Source organism: Trachemys scripta, chromosome 17 (assembly GCF_013100865.1).
Source record: "Trachemys scripta elegans isolate TJP31775 chromosome 17, CAS_Tse_1.0, whole genome shotgun sequence".
Lineage (NCBI taxonomy): Eukaryota > Metazoa > Chordata > Testudines > Emydidae > Trachemys > Trachemys scripta.
Window position 1 is genome coordinate 8,013,957 of NC_048314.1, and position 15,774 is coordinate 8,029,730.

At 45.7% G+C, this 15,774-nt stretch overlaps 1 protein-coding gene across 20 annotated transcripts in view; it reads left to right on the top strand.

Annotated features, from left to right (window-relative positions):
- Positions 1–15,774, top strand: part of CACNA1B (calcium voltage-gated channel subunit alpha1 B) — a 504,183-nt gene that overhangs the window by 440,594 nt on the left and 47,815 nt on the right. For all 20 annotated transcript variants that reach the window (XM_034793506.1, XM_034793514.1, XM_034793505.1 and 17 more), the window contains 2 exons: positions 647–797; positions 9,907–10,034. In XM_034793506.1, coding sequence (XP_034649397.1) covers positions 647–797; positions 9,907–10,034 — 279 coding nt within the window. The remainder of the gene's footprint in view (positions 1–646; positions 798–9,906; positions 10,035–15,774) is intronic.

Sequence of the window (15,774 nt, forward strand, 5' to 3'; positions counted from 1 at the left end):
GAAGTTAAAGAAAAACCCAGGAGACTTTCATAACAGTGATAGGCCACAGTATTCTGATGCATCCACCTAAAATGATAGATTAAGACCGAAGAGTCTGTTTATGTTTCACTTCCTCTCCACTGGATTTTCAGCCACCATCAAGGCAGAGCTGTTGGGTTTGGGGTGTGGGGCGTTAAACTTCTTTGATTACATTTGTCCTTTGTACTTGACTGACTTTAATTAATCTATTTTCACTTTCCAGAAACAGATTCAGTTTATCCTATCTGAGCCTGTCAGGTTGATTTTGTTTCCCTGTAACATGGGGGTGAGGGTAGGGGAATCTTTTTCATTTCTTTCTTTCACAAAGTTGGTAAATGAATCAGGTACAGTAAATGCCAGTGCAAACTGCTTCCAAGAATGCATACGAACACACACAAGCTAGCCATGGATGGAAGCAAGATGTAGTTTGTAACAAAAAATTGATAACGGAATTCAAAATAGAATTTAGAAAAGCTTGTTAGAGGGTGTCTTTTTGGTTAATTTGATCTCCTGTAACAGGCCCAGGTGTGCTGGGCAAAGCTCTGATTATCTCTAATGGTGTACATTTCTGTAGTCAAAAGAACTCACGCTTTTGCCTTTCATTGAATCTTTGTCCCCCCATCTGTAGGAGTGCCACCGGGGAAGCTTGGCACGAGATCATGCTGTCCTGCCTCAGTAACCGAGCCTGCGACAAACTCTCCGGCCTCACCAAAAACGAATGTGGCAGTGACTTTGCCTATTTTTACTTTGTCTCTTTCATCTTCCTTTGTTCCTTTCTGGTAAGTCAGTTCCAGTTTCTGCTTCCTTTCCGTCTTATCAAACTGCAGGCATCACATCAGCCCTCACTAACTCCTCCAGCTCCCTTCGCACTTAGCACGAAGTAGGTCCCTCTTCTCCTTCCCACCTCCTTGTTTTCTGCTGCTCCCTAATGATGATTTAGACAACATTACAAGACAGTTCCATTAAAAAGCATTTATTATCATGGTGATAAAAACCCTTTAATCTCCAAAGAGATAAGTTAGTAATTAGTTTAATGCACCAGTTTTTATCTTTCTCCCCAGGAGGGGGAGGAGTCTAATTTATGGAATTAAACATTAATCTGTTTTGTCTCCATTTTTATATGAGCTTTTGAAGAATGGGATTCAGAATGGGGAGGGGTTGGGGAGGTAGGGACACCATCGGCTCTGTGTTGCTTTCAGAAAGCAGCAGGAAAGCACCAAGTTTGTATTTTATTTGTTGCGGGAAAAACCTGATAATTTTCCACTGATGGTGTTTGGGAAATTTTCAGTCATGAAGGTGAAAGAAGCACACCACGCTGCTGTAGCTGATTCTCCCATTGTTCATCAGGCAGGACTGGAACTAGTCTTTTAACATAAACTATGTTTTGCAAATCCCTTGCAAACACATGAAAGGCTATCCATTCCTGGAGGCTGATTCCGCCTTCAGCGATGCTGGGTTTTATGCTGACATAACTCCATCAGTGTACGAGAATGGAGAATCAGGCACACAGGGAACAAACTCAGAGACTGAAGAGTTGAAATCACAGCTCTGAAACGTACCAGAAGGCAAATAGGATTTATCTGTTCTAGCCTACATATGATCCCTCACTGCTTTCCACTGTAGAGACAAGAGATTGCCTTAAAATTTAAGAGCTGTTTATGGCTAGGTCTACACTACAGGGGAGGTCGACCTAAGATACGCAACTTCAGCTATGCGAATAACGTAGCTGATGTTGCGTATCTTAGGTCGACTAACCTGGCTGTGAGGATGGCGGTGAGTCGACCGCTGCTGCTCCCCCATCGACTCCACTTCTGCCTTTCGCTGCGGTGGAGTTCCGGAGTCGACGGCAGAGCGATCGGGGATCGATTTTATCGCGTCTACACTAAAACGATCCCCGATAGATTGATCGCTACCCGCCGATCTGGCAGGTAGTGAAGACGTGCCCTGTGAATCAGAACTTCACAAATGCAGGCAATTGCTATTACCCACAAAAGACTCCGTCCAGGAAAACTAGCTTCATATAGCATTTATATATTGCAAGGAGACATACCACCTCCTAGGTCACCATGAGGTCTTTTGGCCAACTGGAGCCTTCTCCTTGGCATCTGACATCTCACTCCTCCCTGTGTGGATTAAAATTTGTAGCACCTTGGAAGCTGATAAAAAGTTACTGATTCCTTTAGCACTCCACCACTTTAAAGCTTTCCTTGTACAAATCCCTAACCTAACATCAGAAATTCTCTATTTTAAAGTCCATTAACATTCCTCAGGTTCTCCCTGCCCCCTCCTCCCCCATGGAAAAACCTCACCGAATCACGCCAACTTTCACACTCAAAATGGAGTAGCGGAATGGGAGGCTGGCATACATCTGTGACCTATACAGCCCTGAATGATCGTACGCCTTGAGTCAATGCTTCCGAAAGCCCTGGGCTGACACCCTTCGTTCATTGGCAGGCCATGGGGAGACTCCAGGCTGAAGAGTTAAGGAAAGAGGCGGGGCTCCCAAAATAGAGCGTGAAAAGTAAGCCAGCTGCAATATTTCAGGACACACTCATTACTCATTTTTAAAAATGTACTTGGCACTTCATTGCAATAAAACATGTGGTTCCCCACAAACGATTAAACCATTATAGAGCAGCGGCCTTGCCAGCAGGGTGTGTATTTATGGTTTATTAGATTTTGTTACATCACGGAGTTGGGGGAAACTATGTAATGTATTGGTTTTTAACATTACTTCAGGGGCTTTAAGGATGTCCGGTTTGACATCATTTTCCTTGTTTAATTTGCACTCTTTGATATAAAGTGAAACTAAAAAATAGAGCAACTGTAAAAGTTGCTCTGTAGCAGTTAAATAAACCTGTATAGAACCCAGCCCTGTATTGGGGACTACACAAAACTGCACCACCTTCATGGGAGAACAACCTCCCATAGCTTCCCAGTTCACCTGCTGTGTCCTCACTTAGGGCTGGTCTACACTGGCTGGTGGCGGGGAAGCGATCTAAGATACGCAGCTATGCTATTCACGTAGCTAAAGTCGAAGTATCTTAGTTCGACTTACCTGGCCGTCCTCACGGCAGCAAGTCGACCGCTGCGGATCCCCCTTCGACTCTGCTTACTCCTCCTGCCGAGGTGAAGTACGGGCGTCGATTCGGGGATCGATTTATCGCGTCTAGACGAGACACAATAAATCGATCCCCGATAGATCGATTACTACCCGCCGATCCGGCGGGTAGTGTAGACATGGCCCTGGGCAGTGCAACATGCACTCCCCCCTGTGGCCAACCACCTCTTCTGGGCAGTGCAGAAAGAGGAGAGGAGACAGGGTCCTGCCCCTGACTCCTACTCTGAGGCTTGGGGGGGGGCTATAACAGGTTGTAAGAGAATCATTTTCTTTGATCCTAAGGGGGGTGAGCAGATACTCCCAACCTGAACCTGATCCAACACTCAGTGGAGTCAGAAGAAAGGCTCCAATCGACTTCTTTGGATCAAGCCCCAAACTTGAAAAAGATGCCATGGATGTGAGGACTTTAGGATTGCAATTATTATGTGTGGAACAGCCTGCTGTGTAGCTAATGTGTATCAGAGAACACATGGTCAGATGTACATACTAGCCAACTGTACTGATCAGTTCCACAAAATGAGCCGAGTACCTTCAGCAGGAATTATTTCATTGGCCTCAGCTGCCCTGGAGTAGTTAGTGGCCTCCAGTGCCAGGCAGGCAGAAGGGTAGCTGTATGAAAGCCATCAGGTTTCTACCATGTAAACTCTCACCTCCTTCAATAGCCACCTCTTCTTATTGGTGTTTCTGCCTGAGGAGGCAATATTAAGTGTAACTGCGCCTAATGCATTTTGGGGGTAGCAGAAGGGATCCTGAAAAAGTATAGTGTAGGAGTAACCTTTTTGAAAGTGCCCAAGTGATTTAGGAGTCTAAGTTCTATGATCAAAAAAGATTTAGGTATTAAAAAACCTAAGTCCCACTGATTTTCATTCAGATTTAGTCTCCTAAGTGTCTCTTACTTTGTAAAATGGGACTTATGCTCGTAAGTGACTTAAGCACTTTCAACGGTCCATTTCCAGATCCTTAAGAAGATAAGAACGGCCATACTGGGTCAAACCAATAGTCCATCTAGCCCAGTACCGTGTCTCTGACAGTGGCCAGTGTGAGATGCTTCAGAGGGAATGAACAGAACAGGGTAATTTTGAGTGATCCATCCCATTGCCCAGTCCCAGTTTCTGGCAGTTGGAGGTTTAGGGACACCCAGAGCATAGAATTGTGTCCCTGACCATCTTGGCTTATAACCATTGATAGACCTATCTTCCATGAAAGTATCACATTGTTTTTTGAACTCAGTTATACTTTTGGCCTTCACAATAGCCCATGATAATGAGTTCCACAAGTTGCCTGTGCGTTGTGTGAGGAAGTACCTCCTTTTCTTTGGTTTAAACCTGCTGCCTATTAATTTCATTGGGTGATCTCTAATTCTTGTGTTATGTGAATGGGTATATAACACATCCCTCTTGACTTCTCTATACCACCCATGATTTTGAAGACCTCTGTCATATCCCCCGTAAATCATCTCTTTTCTAAACCGAACAGTCCCAGTTAGAGTCCTGCACAGATAGAAAATTTGTATCTGCATCTAATCCACAATCTGCAAAAATGGTCCGCGGATATCCACATCTGCAGATGCAGATATCCGCGGATTTGCAGGGTTCTAGTCCCAGTCATTTTAATCTGTCCTCGTATGGAAACTGTTCCATACCCCTAATTACTTTCGTTGCCCTTCTCCGCACCTTTTCCAATTCCAATATATCTTTTTTGAGCTGGGGCAACCAGAGTGGCATGCAATATTCAAGGTGTGGACATAGTACGGCATTATATAGTGGCTTTTCTGTTTTATTATCTATCCCTTTCCTAATGGTTCCTAGCATTCTGTTTGCATTTTTGACTGCCACTGTTTTCCACTATGACTCCAATATCTCTTTCTTGAGTGGTAACAGATAACTTAGACTCCATCATTTTTGTGTATAGTTGGGATTATTTTTTCCAGTGTGCGTTACTTTGCACTTATCAGCATTGAATTTCATCTGCAATATTGTTGCCCAGTCACCCAGTTTGATGAGTAACTCTTCACATTCAGCTTTGGACTTAATTATCTTGAGTAATTCTGTGTCATCTGCAAATATTGCCAACTCACTGTTCATCCCCTTTTCCAGATCATTTATTAATATGTTGAACAGCACAGGTCCCAGTACAAGATCCTTGAGGACCTTACTATTTGCCTCTCTCCACTGTGAAAATTGACCATTTATTCCTACTCTTGGTTTCCTATCTTTTAATTAGTTACTAATCCATAAGAGGACCTTCTTATCCCATGACTGTACTTTTCTTAAGAACCTTTGTGGTGGGACCTTGTCAAAGGCTTTCTAAAAGTCCAGGTACACTTATTGACTGGATCACCCTTGTCCAATGCTTGTTGACACCCTGAAAGAATTCTAGTAGATTGGAGCATGGGACTAAGAATAAGGATACCTGGATTTTGTTCTCCACTTTAACAGGTAATCAAGTCAATTCACTTTTCTGTGCCTCAGTTTCCTTGCCTGTAAAATGGGGTTAGTAATACCATGTAAATTGGAAGAAAGGTCTAAAGAGTGATTAATTGACATTCATATAGTATATTACTGTGGCAGTAAGTTAGGGATTGGGGATGTCTTTATTAGTGGGTCATGAGTAACAGCAATAGCACATCCTGTACACGATCCCCCAACCAAAGATCCACCCCCTCTTCCTTGTGAGTACGGAAGGATGCAGGGTTCTTTTAAACAGCACAAACTCAAACCCCAGACTTAATTGCCTGGTTTCATTTTAATGACTTGCAGATGCTGCTGAGCTGGATACAGCTAAATTCTGTTTAATTTTGTTGATCACAAGCAGAGAGCTGGCAAACTGCTCCGCTGCACTATTTCCTGGTGCGCAGATGTCATGCCACGAAGCAGCACCCACGTCAGCATATCAGCGCCGGGAATAGAGAGCAGAAATATAGAAAGCTGCCTTGTGCTTCTCAGGTCTTTATCTGGCACAGGGGCATCACCTCCACCTTTTGGGTGAGAGAAACTAACAAGACCTTATTTGTCTTTTGTGACCTTCCTAGCCTACCTTCTGAGCCCGATTCAACTCCTGCTGAAGTCAGTGTGAGGTTTTCCATAGACTTTAATAGAAGTTGGGTTGGACCCTTATCTCTCAGGAACATTTGCCAACCTGTGTATTAAGATCTTGCCATTGGAGGCAGAGGCCTTTTGCATGCTATCCTTCTCATCACTGGGGTCCCTTTGAGGAGTCTCATCTCTGAGATCCTAACAGAGGACCTCCAGGTTCAAAACCCGTTCATCTGAGCTGTTGTGTCTTGAGTTGCTCTGATCTGAGCAGCACTGGGAAATGTTCTCAGGAGAGGAGCTGCATACGTCCGAATGATGGTTAGTTGATTGGAGCACTTTCTGCCTGCATTATGAATAAGGAAACAATGTTTCTCCAGAGAGAGAGAGTGAGTCACCTTGTACCAGTTATGCCCGGGATTGTATCATGCTGCATAACTGTCTCAGTAACGGAGAGAGATGTTTCCTGTTACAATAATACACGTATTGAATTTCACATTGGCGAAAGGTGCTGGATTAGCAGCCCTGAAGAACAAACTCCTCTCTTTATCCACTGCAGCAAGTAGAATGAGAAGCAGTGTCCCAGTGTTCCCCAGCGTGCTTCAATCCTGCCAGGCAGGGACTGTCTTTAGGCGAAGGAACTTTACTCTCCATGGCCCATTCAATCCTTGACTCTCTGTGGAGGGGGTCATAAAGGGAGTGTAAGGTAGTGTGCTCACCACCTGTGGTGTCCCCTTGCATCAGGGTGCGAAGCTGTTGTTCCCAGCTCCTCCTACTGGCTATCTGCCTCTGTCTGGGCCTTCTGTGGCTCAGCCCTCTGGCCAAGTCATAAAGTCCAAACAAATCCAGTGTAATAATTCTTTGGCCTCTCTTGGGCCAAACTAGTAGCTACTACTTCTCCAGAAGGATTCCCCCAGGGACTCTGGCACTTTATCTCTGGGGTCGCCCTGCTCCCATGGCAGCCTGACCTGCCTTCTATCCATTTGTCACATTCTGGGGTGCAATCCAGACCAGTGAGGGGTTTTGCCATCACCTGCCATGTACCCCTGGGTGCCTCAGTACTCTGCTGCATGCAGATGACACCCTGAGTGTCTATGCCCTACACATCCCTGGATCAGCAACTCTGACCCCAGCAGCCTGCCTACAACTCCACCCTGGCTTCCCCCAGCATTGGTTACTACTAGCAGGATGACCCCAACACACTCCCAGTCCCAAATGTTCCCAAACCCATGTGCTCTGCAATGTCCAGTCCTCTCCTGCAATATTCAGAGGAACAATGAGGTCTGTTTGACCCTTTAAAGAGAGAAAACCCAACATCTTATCACTCTAACTGGAGTTAACAAGCACTTTAGTTCTAACACAGCACTGCTGGTTTAGATTAAAAATAAAACAAGTTTATTATTTACAACTTAGAAGATGGGATTTTAAGTAATTTCAAGTATAAGAGAAAAAGTTAGAAATGGTTACAAGAAAACAAAAGTGAAACATGCTTTCTAGTAACCAAAACTCAACCTGGCAACATAAAGTGTGGGTTCACGATGGCTTTTCTCACCCAGTCTTCCAGCAGGACAGCTGAACCTACACACACACACACACACACACACACACACACGGGTCAAGATCTTTTCTGGAAGCCCAAAATGCTGGCTCCTTTATCTTCTTAGGAGAACTTGGGTTCCTTGCCTCTTTCTTTTATAGTCTAGTGAATGTCTGAAATGGATTCTTCTGAAGGTCATCCCCCAAAGTAAAGTTTATTCAATTTGTGAGGAAGGCACGTGAAGTCTGGTGGTGAAGGACGCTCCATGCTGTTTGCGAAAATGCAAATTGTTCTGTTTCTTGCAATCTCCTCCCCTTTTTAGCTTTATGGGCCTGTTTATTGCATATGTGTAAATTAAGGGAACTCATGTTCCTTTGTTTAGGACAAACCTGTTTAACCCTTTTACCCAAGCCAGGCTGTCTGGTCTTGAACATGGGCCAGTATCGTCATACAAAGGGAATTCAGAACTTGACCTGTAATGTTGCTACATACATTTCATCCTGACATCATTGACCAGTGAGCAATTACTTTATGCAGTGCTACCTCATAAGGTACAAAGATTATTAAAATAATGTGTAGGGTGTGGTTACAGGAGTTCTTAGGGTCACACCGTTGTAGGCCCTAGCTCAGGGCTTTCCCCCACAGGAGTCTACTCTGCTCCCAACGGGTTTCTTCTGCCACATCACGCTCCTTCTTACTCCCTTCCACTTAGCCAGTTTCCACCCGCAAGGCTCTGTGGGACGGAGGTCTATGCCCATTCTCGTCCCAGAGCCTAATAACAGGAGCTCTGCCACTGCTTCCCTTCTCCAGACCCGGACAGTTCTCTTGGCATTCTCACTGTCAACTCCAAGCCCTCATTCAGGGCCTGCTCCCACACAGACCTGTTCTACCCCCTGTGGGCTCCTTCCAGCCTGCGCCAGCGGCATGGCTTCTCTAGAGAGAGAACCTTTTCTCTCCCCCTTCCTTCTCATCAATGTGCCCTTTATTCTGTTCTAGCAGCCTCTTTCTAGCTAAAGCTGCTCCCTTGCTCATTAGCAGAAGGGGCATCACCTGGAGCACCTGATTGCTGCCAGGTGTAGCCCACAAGGTTTTCAAGAGTCAAGTAGGCCCTAATTCTCCTGAAGAGCCATTAGCCCCATGACAGATTAGTGCCCTTTGCGGTGTTGGGCTTTGTGATGCGCATGCCTGGGAAATGGACTTAGACCAGCAGCTCTTTTTATATGGGCCACTGATCATCCTAAAACAACCTTAATGCTGCCAAAAAGAATGGGCCAAATGGAGTTCCTGATCCTGGCTCTGCGGCCAGGAAGAAAAAACTAAGCCAGCATATTCTAATCTTATTTCTTGACACTCACAGCAGACTTCTAAACCAGGAGTTCTCAAAGGTTCTCTACCCAGAACCCCCCAAAACAATCAGTGGCGATGGTTCCAATCCCACAATCCTTTGCAGTCACATCCTATGTCTCTTTGGCATCCTGGCAAGAAAACATGGCAATTTTGGGGTGGAGGGGGTGTTTGATGTAGGTGGTTGATGGGGGTGGGTTTGTGGATTCTGGAGAGGAAGGTGGGTGCTATTGGATGGGGACCGACCTTCTGAGTGGAGAGCTGCTGGTACTGGGGAGACTTTGGTGGAGGGGCAGGAGCTGTTGTCTGGGGATGCTAAGGCAGAGATGGATGTATGGAGTGGAGGGGAACATGCTGCTGGGCATTGGTGGAAGGGTTGCAGATCCTGTTAGTTGCAAGGATGGGTGGGGTGCTTCCTCTTCTCCCTTGCCTCTCCATGTGCCTGCACCCTGCTCTGCTCCTGCAGTGACTGACGCTCCGGGAAAAGGAAAGTGCATTTAGCCTGTGGAGTCGGGTTGGGCAGGTCTCCTGTTAACATGCTATTATTAATGAATGGGGAGCTATGATTACAGGCCCCAAAGGAGGATTTCTCCAGTTCTTGCTGGCCTGAAGGGTGAATAGTGGCTGCAGTGCCACGTCCAATGAGGATGAGGGTGCAACCAAGATTAAAAATTGGGGGACTTCAAGACAAATATAGGGATGTGGAGAAAGCACACCTCCCACTAAGCAAATACGTGTATTCTCAACTTGCAGCTTCATTCTTCCACCTTCTTCAGTTACACATCTTACATCGAATCCACGAGGTAAAAGGCAAGTGTGTTTCTTTCCTCCCCCACCCCAACATCCTTATGCAGATGTTGAACCTGTTTGTGGCTGTAATCATGGACAACTTTGAGTACCTGACACGAGACTCTTCCATCCTAGGACCCCATCACCTGGATGAGTTCATTCGGGTCTGGGCTGAATACGACCCAGCTGCCTGGTATGTACACAGCATATATTTATATCGACAATATATATACAGACATAGTCCATATACTGTTTTTAACGTGACTACAAGTCCACAAGGAAAACAAAATCCAGAGCTGAAAAGAGGTGGGGAGGTGAACATTGCAACCCAGAATCACTCTTCACTTGAGATTAACAAATCTGATGTAATTACAGGGGAATTTCCTTTTAGCTGACATGGGAACCAGAAAAGAAAGAAAACTCAAACCCTTAACAGTGCCAGAAAATGAATGGGTCCGATGCAAACAGAGTGCCTGATCCTAGCTCCATGGTCATGCAGAAAAGGCATTTATTATTTCTGGAAACACAACAGAACACCTTTGGTTTTCATTTCCCAATGTGAAGGGGAAAGAAAGTAGAATCTCTCACCATCTTAAGCGTGTTAGTTAACACTTGAAATTAAGTTCTCCCAAACCCAGTCTAGATACACAAAGATTATGCAGCATTTGTTAATAGACAAGAATTGCCTTAATCATTTAAAATAATAAAATACAGGAGCATGTATTTGTTTTGAGGTCATGGGAAACCAGTGAAGCTTTCTTTTCACGTTTTCAAGGTGCCATTCCTCCCTAAAGAGTGTGGCCCTGATTTGCCACTACTTTGCACATTGAGTCATCACTTTCAGCTGTGCAACTTGTGTGTAAAATGCTACCAAATCATAATCCTCCACTCACGCCCGGTAGCATTTTACATCCACTCTGAACAGGTGTACGGGACAACACAGGTTGCAAGGCAGTGGGGGAAGGACTGAATATTTGTTAATAGAGCATTGGTTTGCTTAAAACATACAACTTAAATAGAGAAGAAGCATCAGAAATTGTGTTTTGATCCTGGAAACATCCACTGAATGGCAGCAATTCACAGATGAAATCTTTGATCTTTTTAAGAATACGTTGTTTTTTGGGCAAGAGGTTGAAAGCTGTGACGTGTAAAGCAATAAAGAGAAGAAAAACCAATAAACCTAACTTCTCTGAGCCTTTCAATTCCCAGTGAATCTCAAATAAAACATCCTTGGTATACAGGCTTGTTAAGGGAAAGGGTTTTTTTCTCCCAGCCAGAAAGTGAGGTTTTCAATTAAATCTGCCTTGGATTTTTTGTTTTTTAATCCAAATACAGTAGTGGAGGAACCTACACACAACTGGCTGGGTCCCTCGTGGCAGGAAACACTGCAATAAGAGGAGCAAGAGAGTGTTACCACAGACCAGGAGGTCAGGCTGGAAGAGTTTTAGCGTAGAGATGAAGTGGAGGTTGGCTCCCACAAGGTTGCCTTGTTACCAGGTCCGGAGCAAAGTTTGCTTGAAAACATTGCAACAAATGTAGGGGAGAAAAGCATTCGGTGACGTGCCACCTTTCTGACAAAGCAGGACATTTAGCCTCTACAGAAGGCTTTAAAAGGGCAAAGAGAGCTCCATAAACCTGAAGGTTTTAGATGCTCTGAGGTGCAGTCAGAACCATTGGAAATTGTATATTGGAGACAATTTTTTTTTTTTACAAACTACCACCCAATTCTTATCCCCCATCCTCCGCACTAAGTCACTGGGCAATGTGTTTCCCACAAAATACAGCTCTCTTGTGAAAAGGCTTCAGACTTGTACATCTGCAACACACAAGCTGCTTCCAACCCCTTAATGCTTTTCGTCCTGTTTTTGTTCCCCCCACAAGCAGAGCTGAAGATGTAGGGGAAATGTTTATAGACATGAACTTAAACCCCTAATAAGAATGCACTTAAGCCGGCTTAAATCAAACTTAAATTAATTTGGTTTAATGTAGTAGCTTTAGTACAGTGGGTAAATCTGTTTAAACATAATTTATACCATCTCAAGTGCATCCACATTAGGGATTTGAACCAGTATAACTAGATTTTAGTTAGTGCAAGTTTCTGATACAGACCAGTCCTTATATAATAGCTGATCAGCAATTGGGGTTTATTTTTCATTTGCAAATCCTGTCCACTTTCTTACCACTGATGGGAAACTCCGTGAGGCTGAAAATTTGGGAATGTCCATTCTCCCTTAACAAATAACTTCAACTCCCATGAGCACCAATGAGAGAAATTACCTGTGTACAAGAAAAAACCCCAATGCACTTTTCCTAAGATTCAGATGCTCAGACCATGGGGGTCATAAGGAGGGCGTTTTCTGCATGATTTCCTCACTCTTCTGATTCTGAAGTGAATGATTAAAATGGTTTTAAATGACACTTATTTTTAAAAAGTAATGAATGGAGACTGTACTATGTCACGGATGAAGATCAGGGAGCTTCAGTCTCTGATTTACTCTAGTTTTCCACTGGTGTGACTCCATTGACTTCGATGGAGTTACTCCCAAAGTGCAGCTGTGTAAATCAAAGGGGAATCAGGACTTTTGATATCTTAGGTCTTGAGCCTTCAAAAACAGACCTTTGCAGAATTTTACACATGCAAGTAGTTCCATTGAAGTCCCATACATCAACTAAGCATATTCTTAAGTGTTTGCAGGTTTGAGGCTAAAATATCAGTGATATACACTTTCTGAGATAAGACCTTTTCTTCATAATGCAGTTGTTTACATGTCATGGGGAATAATAGATAATTATAATAATTTGCATGTAAGGGGATTATACGACAGTGTGATCTAGATTGAGGCAAACTAGATTATTATTCCTACTTTTATCGATGACTTACTTTGTGACCTTTGTCAAGCCACTTAACCTCTGTATGCCTCAGTTTGCCCATCAATAAAATGAACAGAATAATGCCTTATCCACCTTTGTAAGCTATTTGAGACTCCTAGATGAAAGGCGAAGTGTGAGTGCAAAGTGCAAATATTATTATGTATAGGGTAATAGTTATATATTTATTTTAATATTTTATGTCTTTAAAATATTATCTTCAGTGTCACCATGGTTCTCCTGGTTATTATGTCTTTAAACTTCCTTGGGGGGAAATAATCAAAATGTTGAGAAAAAGGTAAAAGAAGAGAAAATGTTACTATTGTTTTAAAAAAGTTTTTTGCTAAATAGAAGGTAAATATGGTAATGCTGATGGATTAAAGGATGGTAGAAACACCATACATCAGAGAGAGAGAGAGAGAGCTATGAACCCTACTAATCTGGTTCTGGGGAAAATCTATCACATGTAAACTGATACTGACAAATGGCAATGTCACATTAATTATCAGCCACTTTTAGTTATTTTTAAAAATAATAGCACTGAACTTCAAGATGACCTGCAAATGTATGGCTTGGATGTATGGCTTTTTTCTTTTCTTTAAGATGTATAAAGAAGGCCTGAAAGGTGCCGTATTTTTCTTTTGAAGAGTCTTGTGTTTTTCCCCCTTGGAAATATTAGGAACGTCAAGCCTTGTCTTTCCTCTTTTGTCAGAGTCCTTCTTGGCTGACTAGAAGTGTGTACTGTAAGGCTAGGTCTACACTACGGGGGGGTGGGGGTCGACCTAAGACACGCAACTTCAGCTACGTGAATAACTTCAGCTACGTGAATACGACTTACCTGGCTGTGAGGACGGCGGCGAGTCGACCGCCGCCGTCGACTCCACTTCTGCCTCTTGCCGCGGTGGATTTCCGGAGTCGACGGAAGAGCCATCGGGGATTGATTTTATCGCGTCTTCACTAGACGCGATAAGTCGATCCCCAATAGATTGATTGCTACCCACCGATCCGGCGGGTAGTGAAGACGTGCCCTAAGTGTTTTCAGCTCTTAATTGAAGGAGCAGGGTTGTGGAATCCCTAACAAGAAGAGCTTCTCTCACAAGTGTCTGAGACAAATAGGTGTTAACAATGGCAAACAAAAACCAAAGAGATTTCAATTGCCTAAATAAGAATCAGTTCCACTGTCAACTAATCATGGTTCACTACAGTGGCATTTGTCATGTCAAAAACACACTAGCTAATCCAGTCATCCACAGTCCCTCCCAGGGTAGATATATTTCGGGGCTTGTCTATGCACAGTTTTTGCACTGAAGTAACAATATTGATTTAGAAATTTCAGTAAATTCACCAAAGGAAAATGCCACTATAACAGGGGTCGGCAACCTATGGCACGCGTGCCAAAGACGGCACGCGAGTCGATTTTTAATGGCATGCTGGAGCCTGCCGGCCCCTCCCGCACCTTCTCCCCTCCCCTGGAGCTCTATTGCCGCACGCGCGCAGCGCTCTGGGGGTAGGAGCTGCGCGCTCCCGCGGGGCAGTGTTTGGCTCCGCAGGGAGGGAAAGACACTCCCCGTTCACCCGGAGCCCTGCCGCCGCGCGCGCAGAGCTCTGGGGGCCGAGGCTGCGCGCTCCCGCGGGGCAGCTTATCAGTCTCCATGTGGAGCCTCATGGTAAGGGGGCCGGGGCCGGGGGCGGAGGGGGGGTTGGATAAGGAGTGGGCGTGGGGGCAGTCAGGGGACAGGGTGGGTTGGATAGGGGGGTCTCTGGAGGGGGCATTCAGGGAGCAGGGGGGGTTGGATGGGGCATGGGAGTCTCGGGGTCTGTCAGGGGTGGGGGGTGGATAGGGGTCAGGGCAGTCAGGGGACAGGGAGCAAGGAGGGTCCTGGGGGGGCAGTTAGGGTGTGGGGGGTCTCTGGACGGGATGGTCAGGAGACAAGGAGCTGGGGGGTTGGGAGTTCTTAGGGGGGCAGTCACCCAGCCCTCTCCCCTGAGCCCTGACCCCCCCACACACACACCCTGCCCTCTGCCCTGAGCCCTGTACCTCCCTCATACACACCCAGCCCTCTGCTTGACTCCTTCATCCCACCCCCACAACCCTAGCCCTGACTCTGGCACCCCCACACATCCCCAGCCCCCCCTCTGCCCTGACACCAGCACCGCCCCACATCCCCAGCCCCCCCACACTCCATGCACCCGCCACATCCCCACCCTCACCCGGAGCACCAAACGGGAGCTCCTGCACCCCCACACACACATTCCCGTCTGCACCCCTCACATCAAATGGGAGCTGCCCAGGTAAGTGCCCCACACCCGAACCTCATTCCCCAACCCTGAGCCCCCTCCCTCATTTTAGCTCCTGGCCCGACCCTTCACCCCCAGCTCTGTGCTCAGTGCACTGCCTCTCTCAGCTCAGTGCAGAGAGAGGAAGAGAATGGCAAGAACCAGGGAGAAGGTAGGTACCCACTGTATGTGGGGAGGGCCGGGACCCCAGACTGGCAGCAGGCTGAGTGGATCCGGCAGCCAGGATCCCGGCTGGCAGGCGCCGGCGGATGGAACCCCTGAGCGGCAGTGAGCTGAGCCACTCAGTCCACTGCCGGTCTGGGGTCCTGGCCACCAGCCCCACACAGCCCGCTGCTGGTCTGGGGTTCTGGCTGCCGGACCCTTGCCAGCCAGGGTCCCGGCCGCAGGCCTCGCTCAGCCTGCTGCCGGCCTAGGTGAACAGAACCCCAGACCAGCAGCGGGCTGAGCGTGCCGGTGGCGTAAGATCAACATTTTAATTTCCTTTTAAATGAAGCTTCTTAAACATTTTGAAAACCTTGTGTATTTTACAATACCACCCTAGTTTAGTTATATAATATATAGACTTAAAGAGAGAGACCTTCTAAAAAACATTAAAATGTATGACCGGCACGCGAAACCTTCAATTAGAGTGAATAAATGGAGACTCGGCACACCACTTCTGAAAGGTTGCCGACCCCTGCACTATAATATCAATATGCCACAGTTTAATATCAATTTAACTGTATTCATAGTAGTGAGTTATACCAATTGAACTGTGTCGTTTTCTA